This window comes from Muntiacus reevesi, chromosome 4 (genome assembly GCF_963930625.1).
Source record: "Muntiacus reevesi chromosome 4, mMunRee1.1, whole genome shotgun sequence".
NCBI classification, from domain to species: Eukaryota; Metazoa; Chordata; class Mammalia; order Artiodactyla; family Cervidae; genus Muntiacus; species Muntiacus reevesi.
Genome location: NC_089252.1, coordinates 132,004,399 through 132,021,021, shown reverse-complemented (window position 1 = coordinate 132,021,021; position 16,623 = coordinate 132,004,399). Strand labels below are relative to the sequence as shown.

Below are 16,623 nucleotides of genomic sequence, written 5' to 3'. Positions count from 1 at the left end.
AAAAACAAAACAAGAGGAAAAAAAACAGGGTTTCCCTGGTGGCTCAGACAGTGAAGAATCTGCCTGCAGTGCCGGAGACCTGGGTTCAGTCCCTGGGTCGGGAATATCCCTGAAGGAGGAAACGGCGACCCACTCCAGTACCCTCGCCGGGAGAATTCCACGGACAGAGGAGCCTGGCGGGCTCAGACGGGACTGTGACTGCACCCCAGAACTGGTTAGACTCCCCCAGTTTTATGAACAACGTTGCCCTCTGGTGGCCTGAAATTTTCAGGCTGGCAGGTTGGACATGTAAGAGATACACATATATAACTGTATATTTGAAAATCACTAGTAAATTTTAAAGTATTTAACAGAATTAAAGTGTTTAATATATAATTTAAATTTATTAAGTAGTAAAAGTTTAAAATTATGGCCATTAGAGTCAAATTGAAAGTGAAAGTGAAAGAAAGTGAAAGTCACTCAGTCATGTCCAACTCTACAATCCATGGAGTTCTCCAGGCCAGAAAACTGGACTGGGTAGCCTTTCCCTTTTCCAGGGAATATTCCCGACCCAGGGATCTTCCCAACCCAGGGATCGAACCTGGGTCTCCCACATTGCAGGCTTTACCAGCTGAGCCACAAGCAAAGCCCAAGAATATTGGAGTGGGTAGCCTATCCTTTTTCCAGCGGATCTTGCCGACCAAGGAATCGAACTGGGGTCTCTTGCATTGCAGGCGGATTCTTTACCAAGTGAGCTATGAGGGAAGCCCAAATTAGTTAATAGCATATCACAAGTCATTAATTGATTGCATGTATTAATTGATCACATTAACACTAGAAAAAATTTTATTCTATAAGAAGAAAGACTGGGTTACAGAGTCTTAATATTTGCCCACATATGCAAAAAGACATAAATGCTACATCATCTAGCTACTAAAGATTAAAATATAATTGTACAGGATCCCACTGATTTTCTTTTTCATCTTTAATCTTACCTTGACCTGGGTATATGTGGAGAAGGGGGAGTAGAGAAAAAGAGTAAGGATTTAAAGGTCATTTTGTTTTACACTTCAGAATGCATATTTTAAAAAACTGGTTTCATTTCATCAATCTGATAGTATTTTGATAAAATACTATTTTGAGAAACAAAACAAAATCTTAATATAAAGACAAAACTTCACACAGTAATAAGAATGTGATTTGGTTTATGATCATGTAACTAGGGTAAATATCTCTATAAAAATTATATGATTGCCATTTTGGATCTTTACCTAAGAGGTCATGCTTAATGACCACTGTCAAAATGCTAAGTTTAAGATATCCCTGTTAACTTGAATATCTGGTTACCCTTTTTCTTTTGTTACCCTATCATGCCCCCTTGTGACAGATAAAAAGAAGTTTAACTTTTACCTCATAATATTATGTCTAATTTTTGGCCATTGAAGCAATGATTTTTATTTTTATGTTGAGCATATATTTCTTATTAAAATTTTTCTAAAAATATTACCTACCATGCTGATTTATTTAAAAATGTACTCAACCTAAAAAAATAAAACTCAGTTACTAGAAATAGCAAGAAAAACCTATATATTTCCAGAGACAGAGTCTAACAAGATAAAATTTTCCTTAACTTCACCCTCACAGACTATTGCAAATACTCTAAATAATTTAAAAAATTAGATCTTGAACATAAATAATAATTATGTGTTGAACATTGGCTGAATCAGTTTGTAAGTCACTTTTGGTATTTGAACTTGCTCCAGGAGTTTCAGTAACTTTTATTAATCTGAAAACATTTATTTAAATGTTGCTTTTGATACTGTTGAAAATGAGTAGAAATATCCATCAAAGCAATATAACATTATCAAACTACCCTGAATTACTGCACTGAATTCTACTTCCCTAGAACTGAAGGAGAGTCTCACTGTTTTTAATGGCTTGGGGTTATATTTCCCTGGGTAACCACCACATAGTATTCAGTTTACAGAGCCCAGATGGACTCAATAGGAATTTACAATATGAGTACAGGACGCACTAAACAATCTGACAACAAAGCAAATATTGCATTTTCTCTAAAAATGCTTGAAATTTTAATACTCTAAATGTAAAAAATTTTGAGTACACACAAAAAAATCACACTTATCTTAAAAAGATAAAAGATAAAATTAAGATATCACTATACAAGGCCAAAAAGGAAAGTTGAACATTTATGAATATAAAAATGAATCATCAGTAATTTATTAATGGCTAGTAACTGCTGTGCCAACAAATATCAGTTATTCCTCAGAAACCAACAGTATTTTGGTTATTTTTTTTCTAAAAATTATATATATATGTATATATATATGCATATTTTTCTTAGAATTCTAGAATTGAATTGATCAAAGTAATAAATAGAAAATTAATAAAGGTAAAAATTAATCTGAGTGTTTCTTAGTATACTGGTATAAGCTAGAACTATAGGATAAATGCTTGTCTCAGGAATAATGGTACTTTTATGGAGACATTTCACTGACATTAAGATTTTTATAAAGGAAATTGATGAATGAGAGAAAGCAGATAAAAAAGAATGTCATGTTACTTATATTGAGTCTATGAGTCCATGAGTAAACACAAAGTTATTTGAAATATACAAATAACTTAAATTGTCTTAATTATAGCTATAAATTCGTTAACCACCTATTTCTTGCTGTGATATCTATAAATTACTCCACATATTAAGCAATTTTAATAAAATAACTAGAGGTGTCCAAATAAAGACAAATGACTTGAAGAGCCTGGCAAGTGGGACAGAAGAAAGATGCCTTTGAACATTCTGCAAGTTCAGCATAACCACAAAAGACATACACTGTGCTCCTTTCCCAAAGCGTCAGAGCTGATATTCATGGGACTGATAAATGTACGGAAATAGTTTAGAGAATAATCAAGCAATTTAAAAACACACAAAGGAATAAGCACGTGAAGCAGATGCTCTTTAGAATCACCATTTGCTGAGAAGAACCAGCTTAGAAAGCAATTACAGCATAATTCTCAGTGCACAATAGATAGAATAATCAATAGCAAAGTAGGTAAGAAACAGGGATAAGTAAATATAGCATTTAAGAGTATAATAAATCATTAAATGCAATATCATAAATTTCTCTACATTTTTCTTATTATTTTTATGGAATATTACCTTAGTCTCATATCTGTGCATTTTATTTCTATGCTTATTAAATTCAATTTGCTAAAAATAGTTTAAAAGATTATATTTTCAATGTCAGATACACAGTTATGGAGCATTGATTACCCACCTAATTTTTTCCTTAATTTCTTTGATTTCATTTTCTGTGCTCTCTTCAGCATCTGCTGAGCAGTAGAAATATCCTTAAAACCCCTATTAAAAGATCAAATTTAATAAAGGCAAAAATCCTCAGACTATATTTATGTTATGCATAAACATATAAACATACATATCTGAATTATATCATACCAAAACAAATTTGAATTCCCATTTAAGAATCTAAATTTAACAGAGGTATAGTTTCTTAAAAACTAATAAAGATATTCTTGAAATCTTGAAAAATACCTGTTTTGGATATTTAAAAGTATCTAAATCTCTTAATATGTTAGTGTTAAATGAACTACATACCATTCTTCTGAAATTTTTTCTTCTTTTTCAGACTTTAGCAGACTCTTTCTGCTGGTCTTTGCTTCAGGTGGTCTGGGTAAAGTTCTATTTTCTGATCTAGCAATAGGACAAAAACCACACTTGACTGAATCAGCACAAGTGTATCAGCACTTCTTAAAACTACAAGCTGTTTATGTTGTCTCACACTTGGAAATAAAATATATTTAAGTTACAGAAAAAACTTTATCTTGAAAAGTAATAAAAGTCAGCCATTAATTTAAAATGTTTACATTTCAATTACTTGGAGCATATTTCAATCCTATTGTCGAAAGAAACAACATTGGAATTTTTATTCTAACTCTTATCTCTACCTATACAGCAGTATTTAAAAGTCCACTTGTATACAACAGTTAATAATATTATTTCACTGACACTTTGTATTTGCTTTAATGAATGTACATCACACATTTTTCTTACACTGAAGACTCCATAAAATCATTAAATTTTTAATACAAATGCTCTACCATGTTCTAAACAAGCAAATTCATACATATTTCCATAATCTTACTATTTTTGTAAGAAGTATAATATTCTTGCCATTCATTAAAGGTTGATCCTCTAAAAGAGCAATTTAGCTTACCTTCTATTAAACTGTGTGTGTTCTGATGAAAGCAAATTTTCTTTCTCATTACATAGCCATGCTTGAGCTGGATGACTTGGTAAATTAAGTGAAGTATCATCATATTTTAAGATTCCAGAGAACTTACCAGAAAAAAAAGTACATACATATAAAATAAATTGAAAAAAATCTAACATTTATATTGTATTACTTTACATGCATATTACTGAGTAGTTTAAGAAAAACATATAAAAATTAAAAATTGTAATAAAATGAAATTTATAGACATACAAATGTCCTTTCTTGCAGTGGTGAGGGGTATGCTTTTTGTATAGTTTGCATATACAAAATGATTAATTGAAAAGATCATAAAAAAATTCAGAAAACAAAAACTTCAAAGATTATCAAATAAATAACAGATATTGCAGTCCATTGACCTCTGACTGAGAATCTTCAGCTGTTGCCCTTTTAACGCATATTTTTGTATTTTTAAAGTGCTGTCAACTAGTGATTTTATGCAGCTGAAGCATATCATATATATATTTTTTTTTTTGCTACTGTGAAATAAAGTGTTGAAAGAAATCCAAAATAAAGAAAAAAAAATTAGGAGCAAATGAAAGAAAAGCTACATGAAAAATTACATCTGGGGATGAGGAGGAAGTCAGAGGCTTCTAAAAGTAATTGTGTTTTTCAAGTCAATAAATTGTATTATTAATCACTGCAGCATAGCATAACCTTAAGAAATGAGCAAAGATCGAGCACTAAGAGATTTCCATGACATGTTACCTTTGGCCAGTGCAGCTGGTTTGGAAGAAGCAGTGTTTGTGAAGGGAAGCGGGTGGAATCTAAAGCAAGCCATTCCTTCTCTAAGGCAGCCTGAACAAATAATAACATTAATGTACATAATTTAGTTTGCATAACTTTTATAAAGATTCTTTTAAACTGTCTTACACACTACCAATGTTAAGAAAGTCTATCAGCATTTCTACTTAGAGGAAAATTTGCTACTTGCTCTTGTGAAATGATATACATCTGTTTAACGCAAACATTCTAAAAAAATGGGATAAAACTTTTCATCCTCAAGTAGAATAAAGTAAAACCTTGAGTACTCACATGTTCTAAAAAATGAGAAGTACAGATTGTTCAGTGTATATAACTGTTTGAGAACTAGGACTCTGAGCCAACTCTATATGTAACTGAAGGACATAATTGTTTTACTTTTTATTATGCAAATTATAATATTTTCCATCAAACCTCACTATTTAAAATTTATAGTATTTTAACATATTAGTATAACTTTTTTTCTGAAAATACTATCTGTAAGTTAGCTTTTACTTAATTTTAGCTCAAAATTTCACAAATTTTCTGAATATATGGAAAAAAAGAATTTTGTGGCAATATATGGAACATGGTTCCTGATAATATATTCTCTAATTCAAAGGTCTGAATGATAAAAATATAAAATTTGAAATGATTTTAAGTCACTTCATTCTTCATCTTATAAGATCTTTATTCCATTAAGGTAATTTCCAAACTTTTTATCTTTCTACAATGGAACTAGTTACACTCGTATTGTATAATTTAGGATATCATTATCTAAATTTTATTTGCTTGGCTTATCTAATATGGTTTAAATAATATACTTTGGTTCTATAATTTTTAAAAAATCTTTAAGGAAAAAGGATGGTCAGAATACCAATGAACTTGATTTTTAAAAGTTTCTAAAATGATCAAACATATTTATGTTTTAAAAACTGGAATGACTATAAGCTAAGACTTAAATTCAATTTTCCATTCATAGAGCTTCAGTGGGTCTTGACTGTCTTTTGAAAGACCACTGGAAAGGCAAGACCAAGACGGCCGGACTGCAGACCAGCAGGGCAAGGGCAGACCATCGCTTACAGCGTTCAGTCTCAGGAAGTCTAATCAAACTTATGTTATCTGAATATCGACGTAAAAAGAACACAGCTGTGCACCAGTACATTGTTCAGTTCCACTTGGGAAGAGCTTATTAACATGTATGTGACAGTTATATACTTGTTATATCTGGTTTAAGAATATACATCTGACTTAAGAAGGGCTACTACATGCAAAATTGCAAGCAGTATGTGTGGCTGAGATTTTTTAATTATCTCTTTTGTATGACAATTCAAGGAAAATTTAGCTCCATCTCAGGGAAGATCAAGGTCCAAGACATATCAGTTCTCATTAAATTAATATTCTCATTCTGTAAAACTGCTAAAATGAACAGACGTGGAGACAATACTACAAAAGGCAAAATGCCAGAGGATTCTGGGAACATGGTGGAGTAGGGAGCACTGGGAACCTGTCTCCCAACCTACACAACTGAACCGGCAGAGTCTGTCTAGTGTAACCATTTTAGAAGTCTAGAGTCTACAGCAGGCTTCTAACGCCCTGGGGAAGATGGCTAACTTTGGTCAATGTCAACTCTTGGCACAGTAACAGCCACCTATCTTCCATTCCCGAGCCCCGAGGCAGGCAGCGGTCCCTGTGTTTCAGGAGCAAGTTGCACATAGCTTGCAGTGGTCAGGGTAGACAGTGAGGATGCTGTCTTCCAAATATTGGAGATCTGTGATTGACCTTTGTTTGTTGTTTCTGATCACGAGGTACAAAGAGGTGAGTGGCCATATCATATAGATGATACCATACCATATAGAGTTTCTTCCTTGGAAAAGCTACATAAAGTCTGGGGGAATTTTTAGTTCTTTCAATTGATATCTAAAAGTGCAGAAAACTTTGAAAATAGTTTTTCTTATTTTTTTAATATAGGATGACAGACTTTTTTAAGATTCTAGAATAATTCTTTTAAAAATTTATAGAGACATAAATAGAAGATGCAATATAAAATGCTAAAGATACTTAGCAATTGTATCATCTCAACCAAAAATGTTACCAAGACTACTGATTTATATCAGTTCAAGCTTATTAATATCAAATATATGTGGCAGTATCTATTATGTTGAGAAAAAAAACTCAAAACATCAGGAGGAATTGGTCATAATTATAAATATGCTATTTAAAAATATATATTAATATGTCTTTCTTACTGCTGGGCATATACAAATTTCAGTTATTGCTTAAGAAAACCTTCTGCTCAGATATTCCTTAATTTACAACTGAGAATTTGGAAAGCTTTCTGTTTATTAGAAGACTAAATGAAAATTTATTTACATATTAAAAATAAAATTGTTCGTGTCTCCTGTTTTATGGGAACTTTAATAGAATTTGTATCTTGCTGTTGTGTGAAAATTGTATAATCTGAATTATGTTGAATCACTTCATAGTGCTTTTCAGGTCTAATATATCCTTCTACTTTTCTGCCTATTCATTCTATTAATTTTTGAGAGTTTGATATTGAAACTCTAACTAAAAATCTAAATTTATCTACTTAAAAAATAAGTATAATATGGTAGATCAGACAGTAAAGAATCTGTCTGCAGTGCAGGAGACCCAGATTCGATCCCCTGTTTGGGAAGATCCCCTGGAAGAAGGGAATGGTTGCCCACTCCAGTATTTTCGCCTGGAGAATTCCACGGACAGAAGAGCCTGGCGGGCCACAGTCCATGGCATCGCAAAGAGTCAGACACGACTGACCCACTAAGCAAGGCACAGCACGGATGCACACAACTTGGAAGACTCTCAAGGGAATTAAGATGAGTGAAAAAAACAATCTTCAAATGACACAAATTGCATGACTCATTTATATAACATTCTTGACAGAACAACATTATAGAAATGGAGGACAGATGAATGGTTGCCAATGGCAAGAGACTGGACTAGGGAGGTGGCTGAGGTTACAGGGGCAACAGGATGGATTCTTATAATGATGGAACTATTTTGTATCCTGATTGTGGTGTTGGATACATGACTCTACATGTGATAAAATCATGATAAAACTGGATAGAATTAAACACATGTGAGGACAAATAAAACCAGGGAAATAGAAAAACATAAAGTTGAATTCAGATAAATTTGCAATTATGCATTCACAACATTTGAACATACATACCTTGGACTTTCTATCAGAGAAGAAATTTTTACCCTATAATCCAACTTTGAAAGACTAGGAAATAAGGCTATCAGAAGAGCTGGGAGTAACCTTCATGCTTATTTGCATGAAAGTGAAACTGAAACTCACTCAGTTGTGTCCCACTCTTTGCGACCCCACGGACTATAGAGTCCATGGAATTCTCCAGGCCAGAATACTGGCGTGGGTAGCCTTTCCCTTCTCCAGGGGATCTTCCCAACCCAGGGATCAAACCCAGGTCTCCCATAATGCAAGCGGATTCTTTACCAGCTGAACCACAAGGGAAGCCCAAGAAGACTGAAGTAGGTAGCCTATCCCTTCTGCAGCGGATCTTCCCAACCCAGGAATTGCACTGGGGTCGCCTGCATTGCTTATTTGCATATGTATATCTAAAATTTTTCACGCCAAATAGTAAAATCCTTCCATTTAACTTATGAAGCTAGAATCAGACTTGCTCTAAGCCACAGGTTACTTAGAGTGGAACAGGTCCTACAGATTCTAAAGCCATGTTTGGTCTTGTTTTCTTTCTATAACCCCTGACTCTGAGCCCCAACAGTTTCCACCTCTTCTGCCCAAGTTGCCTCATGCCATTTTCAAAATAATCCTTTCTAACACTTCTTGATAACTTTTGTTGTGCCTCAGAATCCTTAAAATCCTTGGAAACTTGGCCCATTATGAAGCTCAAAACACACTTTCTAAACCCTCCCTTCCATTATCAATGTTGATACCTTTTCAGTTGTCTATTAGCTAACTTCAGCCATATAGCTATGGCCCTTGAAATTCATCTGTAAAATTTTTCAGTTTTCTGAACCATTGGAGCCTGACAGCTATGTGCCTTTTATCACAAAAGCTAACTCAACAATGAACTGATAGACTGACTTCACTACTCTCACTTCCTTCTGTCCACATGCCTAGATAAGGCAATTTGATCAGTTTTGTGACTGTCCTCAGAAAGGTATCATACCCTTGCAGCTCCTTCCTACATAATACTTATGCAAAAATACATGGAGGATGACACAGACCTATTTTGACAGCTCAAGATTTTCTCCTGATCATTCCTAGGCATGGAATATATTTCTTTCCCTAATAGGAAGTTCCAGGCCAGCTTGACTGACACACCCTCAGGGTGAAGAAGCCTGACAAAAAGAGGCTTAGGGTATACAAACTTAATTCTGGTTAAGTTTTATAAAAATGCACTTGTTCTTCTTCTGAACCCTTCCAGACAAAAGGTCTAGGTGTGAATAGAGAATCATTTTAATCACCACATTAAAAATGTGTAGTTATAACTACTGAAATGGGACACACAGTCCAGTTAGAATTACTCCTTAAACTAGGAGAACTACTCATATCTTTGAAAAGAAAACCTCAGATTCTGAAAGGTATAGGAAGGGAAGGACATTAACCATCTTCTGTCATTCAGATATGCTCTTGAAACCTTCCACCATAAGAAAAATGCCATTGTGGGACCCTCCCAAGCTTGTGCAAACACCTTAAATTTAACTTACAGCTGGGCCAGCCATCCCCTTCCAGGAGTCTGTGACTACACTGTGACAGTCATTTCCCTTAAGTCTATCACGACATTGGGTGATGGCCCTAGGTCCTGCACCAGTCCCCACTTCCCCCCCCTCATAAAACATCTCTGGATTTTCAGTCTTCCTGTGGTGTGGACAAATGACACCTGGAGGGTGTCCTGGTCATATATCATTTTCAAATGTTTAAGAAAACACCACTATGGCCTTGAAAGCATTCAAGTCAGTCTCAATTCACTGGCCAAGGTTGTTTTACATGGCAGGATTGCCTTAGAATTCTTCTTTGAGGGTCAAGAAAGAGTCTGTGTAATAGCTAAGACTTCCAGCTGTACCCGGAAAAACTGATCCAATGGGAAGTTCAATACAGAAGCTTAAAGAGGAAATGCCTGGTCTAGTTCAATTCAGTCATTCAGTCGTATCCAACTCTTTGCAACCCCATGGACTGCAGCACGACAGGCCTCCCTGCTCATCACCAACTCCTGGAGCTTGCTCAAACTCATGTCCATCAAGTCAGTGATGCCATCTAGCCATCTCATCCTCTGTGGTCCCCTTCTCCACCTGCCCTCAATCTTTCCCAGAATCAGAGTCTTTCCCAGTGACACAGCTCTTTGCATCAGGTGGCCAAAGTATTGGAGTTTGGGCTTCAGCATCAGTCCTTCCAATGAAATTCAGGACTGATTTCCTTTAGGATTGACTGGTTGGATCTCCTTGCAGTCCAAGGGACTCTCAAGAGTCTTCTCCAACACCACAGTTCAAAAGCATCAATTCTTCAGTGCTCAACTTTCTTAATGGTCCAAATCTCACATCCATACATGACTACTGGAAAAACCATAGCTTTGACTAGACAGGCCTTTGTTGGTAAAGTAATGTCTCTGTATTTAAAATACAGTCTAGGTTGGTCATAGCTGTAGTGGTTTTGGAGCCCCCAAAATAAAGTCTGTCACTTTTTCCACTGTTTCCCTATCTATTTGCCATGAAGTGATGGGACCAGATGCCATGATCCTCATTTTTTAAATGTTAAGTTTTAAGCCAGCTTTTTCACTCTCCTCTTTCAATTTCATCAAGAGGTTTTTAGTTCTTCTTCATTTTCTGCCATAAAGGTGGTGTCATCTGCATATCTGAGGTTATTGATATTTCTCCTGGCAATCTTGATTCCAGCTTGTGATTCATCCAGTCCAGCATTTCTCATGATGTACTCTGCACATAAGTTAAATAAGCAGGGTGACAATATACAGTGTTGACGTACTCCTTTCCCGTACTGGTTCCTTTGGAACTAGTCGGTTGTTCCACGTCTGGTTCTAACTGTTGCTTCTTGACCTGCATACAGTTATCTCAGGAGGCAGGTCAGGTGGTCTGGTATTTCTGTCGCTTTAAGAATTTTCTGCAGTTTGCTGTGATCCACACAGTCAGAGGCTTTAGCATAGTCAACAAAGCAGATGTTTTTTCTGGAACTCTCTTGCTTTTTAGATGATCCAACAGATGTGGGCAATTGGTCTCTGGTTCCTGTGCCTTTTCTAAATCGAGCTTGAAGATCTGAAAGTTCACAGTTCATGTACTGTTGAAGCCTGGCTTGGAGAATTTTGAGCATTACTTTGCTAGCGTGTCAGCTGAGTACAATTGTGCAGTAGTTTGAGCATTCTTTGGAATTGCCTTTCTTTGGGATTGGAATGAAAACTGACCTTTTCCAGTCCTGTGGACACTAGTGAGTTTTCCAAATTTGCTGGCATATTAGGTGCAGCACTTTCACAGTATCGTGTTTTAGGATTTGAAACAGCTCAAGTGGAATTCCATCACCCTGACTAGCTGTGTTCACAGTGATGCTTCCTAAGACCCACTTGATTTTTCGTTCCAGGATGTCTGGCTCTAGTTGAGTGATCACACCATCAGGATTATCTGGGTCATGAAGATCTTTTTTGTATAGTTCTGTGTATTCTTGCCACCTCTTCTTAATATTTTCTGCTTCTGTTAGGGCCATACCATTTCTATCCTTTATTACGTCCATCTTTGCATGAAAAGTTCCCTTGGTATCTCTGTCTTGAAGAGATCTCCAGTCTTTCCCATTCTATTATTTTCCTCTATTTATTTGCAATGATCACTGAGGAAGGCTTTCTTATCCCTCCTTGTTATTCTCTGGAACTCTGCATTCAAATGGGTATATCTTTCCTTTTCTCCTTTGCTTTCCACTTCTCTTCTTTTCACAGCTATTTGTAAGGCCTCCTCAAACAGCCATTTTGCCTATTTACATTTCTTTTCCATGGGGATGGTCTTGCTCCCTGTCTCCTGTACAATGTCACGAACCTCCATCCATAGTTATTAGGCACTCTGTCTATTACATCTAGTCCCTTAAATCATTTCTCACTTCCATTGTATAATCATAAGGGATTTGATTTAGGTCATACCTGATGGTCTAGTGGTTTTCCCCCACTTTCTTCAATTTAAGTCTGAATTTGGCAATAAGGAGTTCATGGTCTGAGCCACAGTCAGCTTCTGGTCTTGCTTTTGCTGATTGTATAGAGCTTCTCCATCTTTGGCTGCAAAGAATATAATCAGTTTGATTTTGGTATTGACCATCTGGTGATGTCCATGTGTAGAGTCTTCTCTTGTGTTGTTGGAAGAGGGTGTTTGCTGTGACCAGTGTGTTCTCTTGCCAAAATTCTATTAGCCTTTACCCTGCTTCATTCTGTACTCCAAGGCCAAATTTCCCTGTTCCTCCAGGTGTTTCCTGACTTCCTACTTTTGCACTCTGGTCCCCTAAAATGAAACGGACATCTTTTGTGGGTGTTAGTTCTAGAAGGTCTTGTAGGTCTTCATAGAACCATTCAGCTTCAGCTTCTTCAGCATTACTGGTTGGGACATAGACTTGGATTACTGTGATATTGAATGGTTTGCCTTGGAAATGAACAGAGATCATTCTGTTGTTTTTGAAATTGCATCAGGGTATTGCATTTCGGACTCTTGTTGACTATGATGGCTACTCTATTTCTTCTAAGGGATTCTTTCCCACAGTAGTAGATATGAAGGTCATCTGAGTTAAATTCACCCATTCCAGTCCATTTTAGTTTACTGATTCCTAAAATGTTGATGTTCACTCTTGCCATCTCCTGTTTGACCACTTCCATTTTGCCTTGATTCATGGACCTAACATTCCAGGTTCCTATGCAATATTGCTCTTTATAGCACCGGACTTTACTTTCATCAAGAGTCACATCCACAACTGGGTAACCTTTAGTGAAGCTTGGTAATGTTCATTAAATGTATCATGAGGATAGCCTAATGAATTTTGTCCTAGCCCCTGTCAGATTATTCACAGTGGCCACTGGTGTGGCTATGTATGTGAAAATCTTCCATATACATACCAGGGGTACATATTGTTGAGAGATAGCTTTCTTTACATCTCTAACACTTCTTTGTGACTTATGACATCTTTTGTTCTGGACTATCTTTTCAATGATGTTAATATATTATAGCTAACAGACTTGGAAAATATAGTTTCTGAGTGTTTTCTTGAGGTGCAGAAGGCAAAATTTGCGTTCTGGTATAAGAAAATAATGACTTCCTCTGGAGCATAAATCGAGCAATTTTTTAGCAGTCCTTTTAAAACGTAGGGTTTCCTACGCCTTCCAATTCCCAAGGGGGAATTCTTCTCTATGGAACTTGAGGGCAAAGGGAAATAGATACGGGCATGACATTTCTGCTGCATGACAAGTAATAAATGTCTCATTTCTTCTGCCAGCATCCTTGAAAGTGTGGCAGCCTACCCTGTTAGATTGCATGCACGATAAAATTCAGATCCCTCACTTCTCAGCATTTAAAAATTTAAGGCAAACTATGAGTTTTATGTAAGGAGATCCAACTAGTCAATTCTAAAGGAAATCAATCCTGAATATTCATTGGCATTACTAATGATGAAACTGAAGCTCCAATACTTTGGCCACCTGACTCATTAGAAAAGACCCCGATGCTTAGAAAGATTGAAGGCAGGAGGAGAAGGGGACAACTAGAGGATGAGATGGCTGGATGGCATCACTGACTCGATGGACATGAGTTTGAGCAAGCTCTGGGAGTTGGTGATGGACAGGGAAGTCTGGCATGCTGCAGTCCATGGGGTCACTGAGCAACTGAACTGAACTGAACTGATGGGCTTCCCAGGTGGCACTAGTGGAAAGGACCCGCCTGCCAATGTAGGAGACATGGGTTCAATTCCTAGGTCAGGAAGATCCCCTGGAGTAGGAAATTGTAACCCACTCCAGTATTCCTGCCTGGAAAATTCCATGCACAGAGGAGCCTAGCAGGCTTCAGTGCATGGGGTCACAAAGAGTTGGACACGACTGAGCATTCACACACACATGCTTAATAAAAACCCAAATAAATTGATTCTTGGTTATCAGTGCCCCCTTGGTTAACCATTTGTTAAATGCCAACACATTTCAGACAGGCAACAAACCAATATAAAAACTTCATGGCAGAATGATCCAGACTTTCTGAGTGAGGCTAATTTATCAAGACAGTTTTATATTCACTTCTTTTATAGCAATTGTAATTCCCTGTAAAATTCAAATATATTTCTGATCTCTCCTAGACTAGGGACCGTGTTATACCTGTCTGTCTACATACGCTGGAACCGAGCATGGTGCCCACCATACTGTAAGTGTTCAGTATTTGTTGGCTGGGGGTGAAAAATAAGTTTGAAAAGATGACTACAACTCTTTTGCAGATATCTTAAAGAAGAGTATAGACTTAATCCAAAGGAACTACTGTTATGACTTAAATAAGATGAAAAGGAAGTACTGGTTAGGTAAGTCTTGCACTTGTATATAGGAAAGTATATAGGAAAGTATATAGGAAAAAAAAAAAACCAGCACACAAAAAGCAGTGACACTTGGTAATTTGATTATGTCATCCGAAGTTGCTAAGATTATTTGAGAATTAAGTGATGGCAATTAAAAAAAAAAAGTGAAAATTATCAAAGGAAAGAAAAGTAACAATGCCTTCTTAATTCATATTTAGCTTTAATTCTTTGCTCCCCTAAACTATAATCTCTGTATTAGAAACAAATTTATCCATTTAAAGCAAATAATACATTTAACTCCTTTGCTCAAAACCCAGTAAAAATTTTCTATCGCATTTGAATAAAATCCAAAGTTCTTGAAATCATACCGTGGGCTTCATGTGGACTGTTCCCCGATCATTTGTATGTTTCTTCCTGGTCTCAGGTTATTCTCCAGTACCCATCAGTACTGTTCTGTGTTGTGCTTAGTCGCTCAGTTGTGTCCGACTCTTTGCGATCCCATGAGAGTAGCCTGCCAGGCTCCTCTGTTCATGGGGATTCTCCAAGCAAGAATACAGGAGTGGGTTGCCATGTCTTCCTCCAGGGGATCTTGCAAACCCAGGGACTGAACCCAGGTCTCCCACATTGCAAGCAGATTCTTTACCAGCTGAGCCATCAGGGAAGCCCATGAATACTGGAGTGGGTAGCCTAGCCCTTCTCCAGGGGATCTTCCTGACCCAGGAATTGAACGGGGTTTTTCTGCATTGCAGGTGGATTCTTAACCAGCTCAGCTACCAAGGAAGCCCACTAATCAGTTCTACCTATTGTGAATTTTGAGTTCCTTTAGTATACTAAAAAAATCCCTGCTTTTTTCATTTCCATACCATTTAGCCATGTATAGTATTACCTGATGGCTATCCCTTCACTTTATTTTCACATCTCTATCGAAATATTTCACCTTATGCAGGCCTTCTCTGATCGTAAAATCAGATTCTATGCTCTCTTAATTTTTTCTTATAAAAATTTTATAACCATTTTCAATATGTAAAGAGGGAAACTAGAGTTAAGGAGTGAAATTTTATTATTTTAAAAGGGTTAATTATACCATGACTTAACTGTTCTAAATGCATATGCTCTAATACATATCCTCAAACTATGAGGCCAAGTGTGACAGAACTAAAAACTGATTTAGAGAAACCCACCCATGTTCGATCCCTAGGTTGGGAAGAACCCTGGAATAGGAAATGGCAAATCACTCCAGCATTCTTGCCTGGCAAGTCCCACAGACAGCGGGACCTAGCGGGCAACAGTCCATGGGGTAGCCAAGAGTAGGCTATGACTGAGCAGGAAACACACACACACAGTCATAATAAGAGATTTCAGCATTCTTCTGTCAATAACTGATAGAAACCTCTCCAAATCGCTAAAAATAAAGATTTTTTAAAATGCAACTATCAAACGAAGTAACTGAGGTTTTAGTAGCCATAACACCTGAAAATGCACTTTCAAGTATATCTGGAACATTATCCCCAAAAGATTATGTGCTAAGACACATTTTTAAGAAACAAATAACATCAATCTTACATCTTCTAGAAAACCAAACTCTTCCAGAAAACAGAAACATAGGAGACATTTCCTAATCAAATATAAAGGTCGACACAACGATGACATCAAAATCTGAACAGAATTCTACAAGAAAGATTTACAGGCATAGCTTCTTGAATACTTCTTAAATACAAGGCAAAAATCCTAAAAAAAAAAATTAGCAGAACAAATTTAGTGGTATATAAAATTATAATACATTAAAGCTAAGTCAATTTGTTCTAGGAATACATGGTTTAATGCTTGAAAATCAATGTCATAAGCATACAAAGTATTTGATAAAATCCAAATCATGTATAGAATCATCAACATCATCATCATACATTAACTTCCTGGAAAGGTAAGAAGATGCTAAGGAGGTTAACTCAATCAAACATAGAGTTTCTAAAAGAAGCCTATATTAAACGTCTGACTTTGTAGTGGAAGTTTTTACTCTGAGATCAGGAACTAGCAAAAGATGACTTCTAA

The 16,623-nt window shown here is 36.3% G+C and overlaps 1 protein-coding gene across 1 annotated transcript in view; it reads right to left on the bottom strand.

Moving 5' to 3' along the window:
* The window catches only part of LRRIQ1 (leucine rich repeats and IQ motif containing 1), a 184,037-nt gene that overhangs the window by 70,695 nt on the left and 96,719 nt on the right, over nucleotides 1-16,623 (bottom strand). Inside the window, exons 18-21 of the mRNA XM_065935480.1 lie at nucleotides 4,995-5,084; nucleotides 4,230-4,351; nucleotides 3,611-3,706; nucleotides 3,273-3,355 (exon numbers count right to left, since the gene is read on the bottom strand). Coding sequence (XP_065791552.1) covers nucleotides 3,273-3,355; nucleotides 3,611-3,706; nucleotides 4,230-4,351; nucleotides 4,995-5,084 — 391 coding nt within the window. The remainder of the gene's footprint in view (nucleotides 1-3,272; nucleotides 3,356-3,610; nucleotides 3,707-4,229; nucleotides 4,352-4,994; nucleotides 5,085-16,623) is intronic.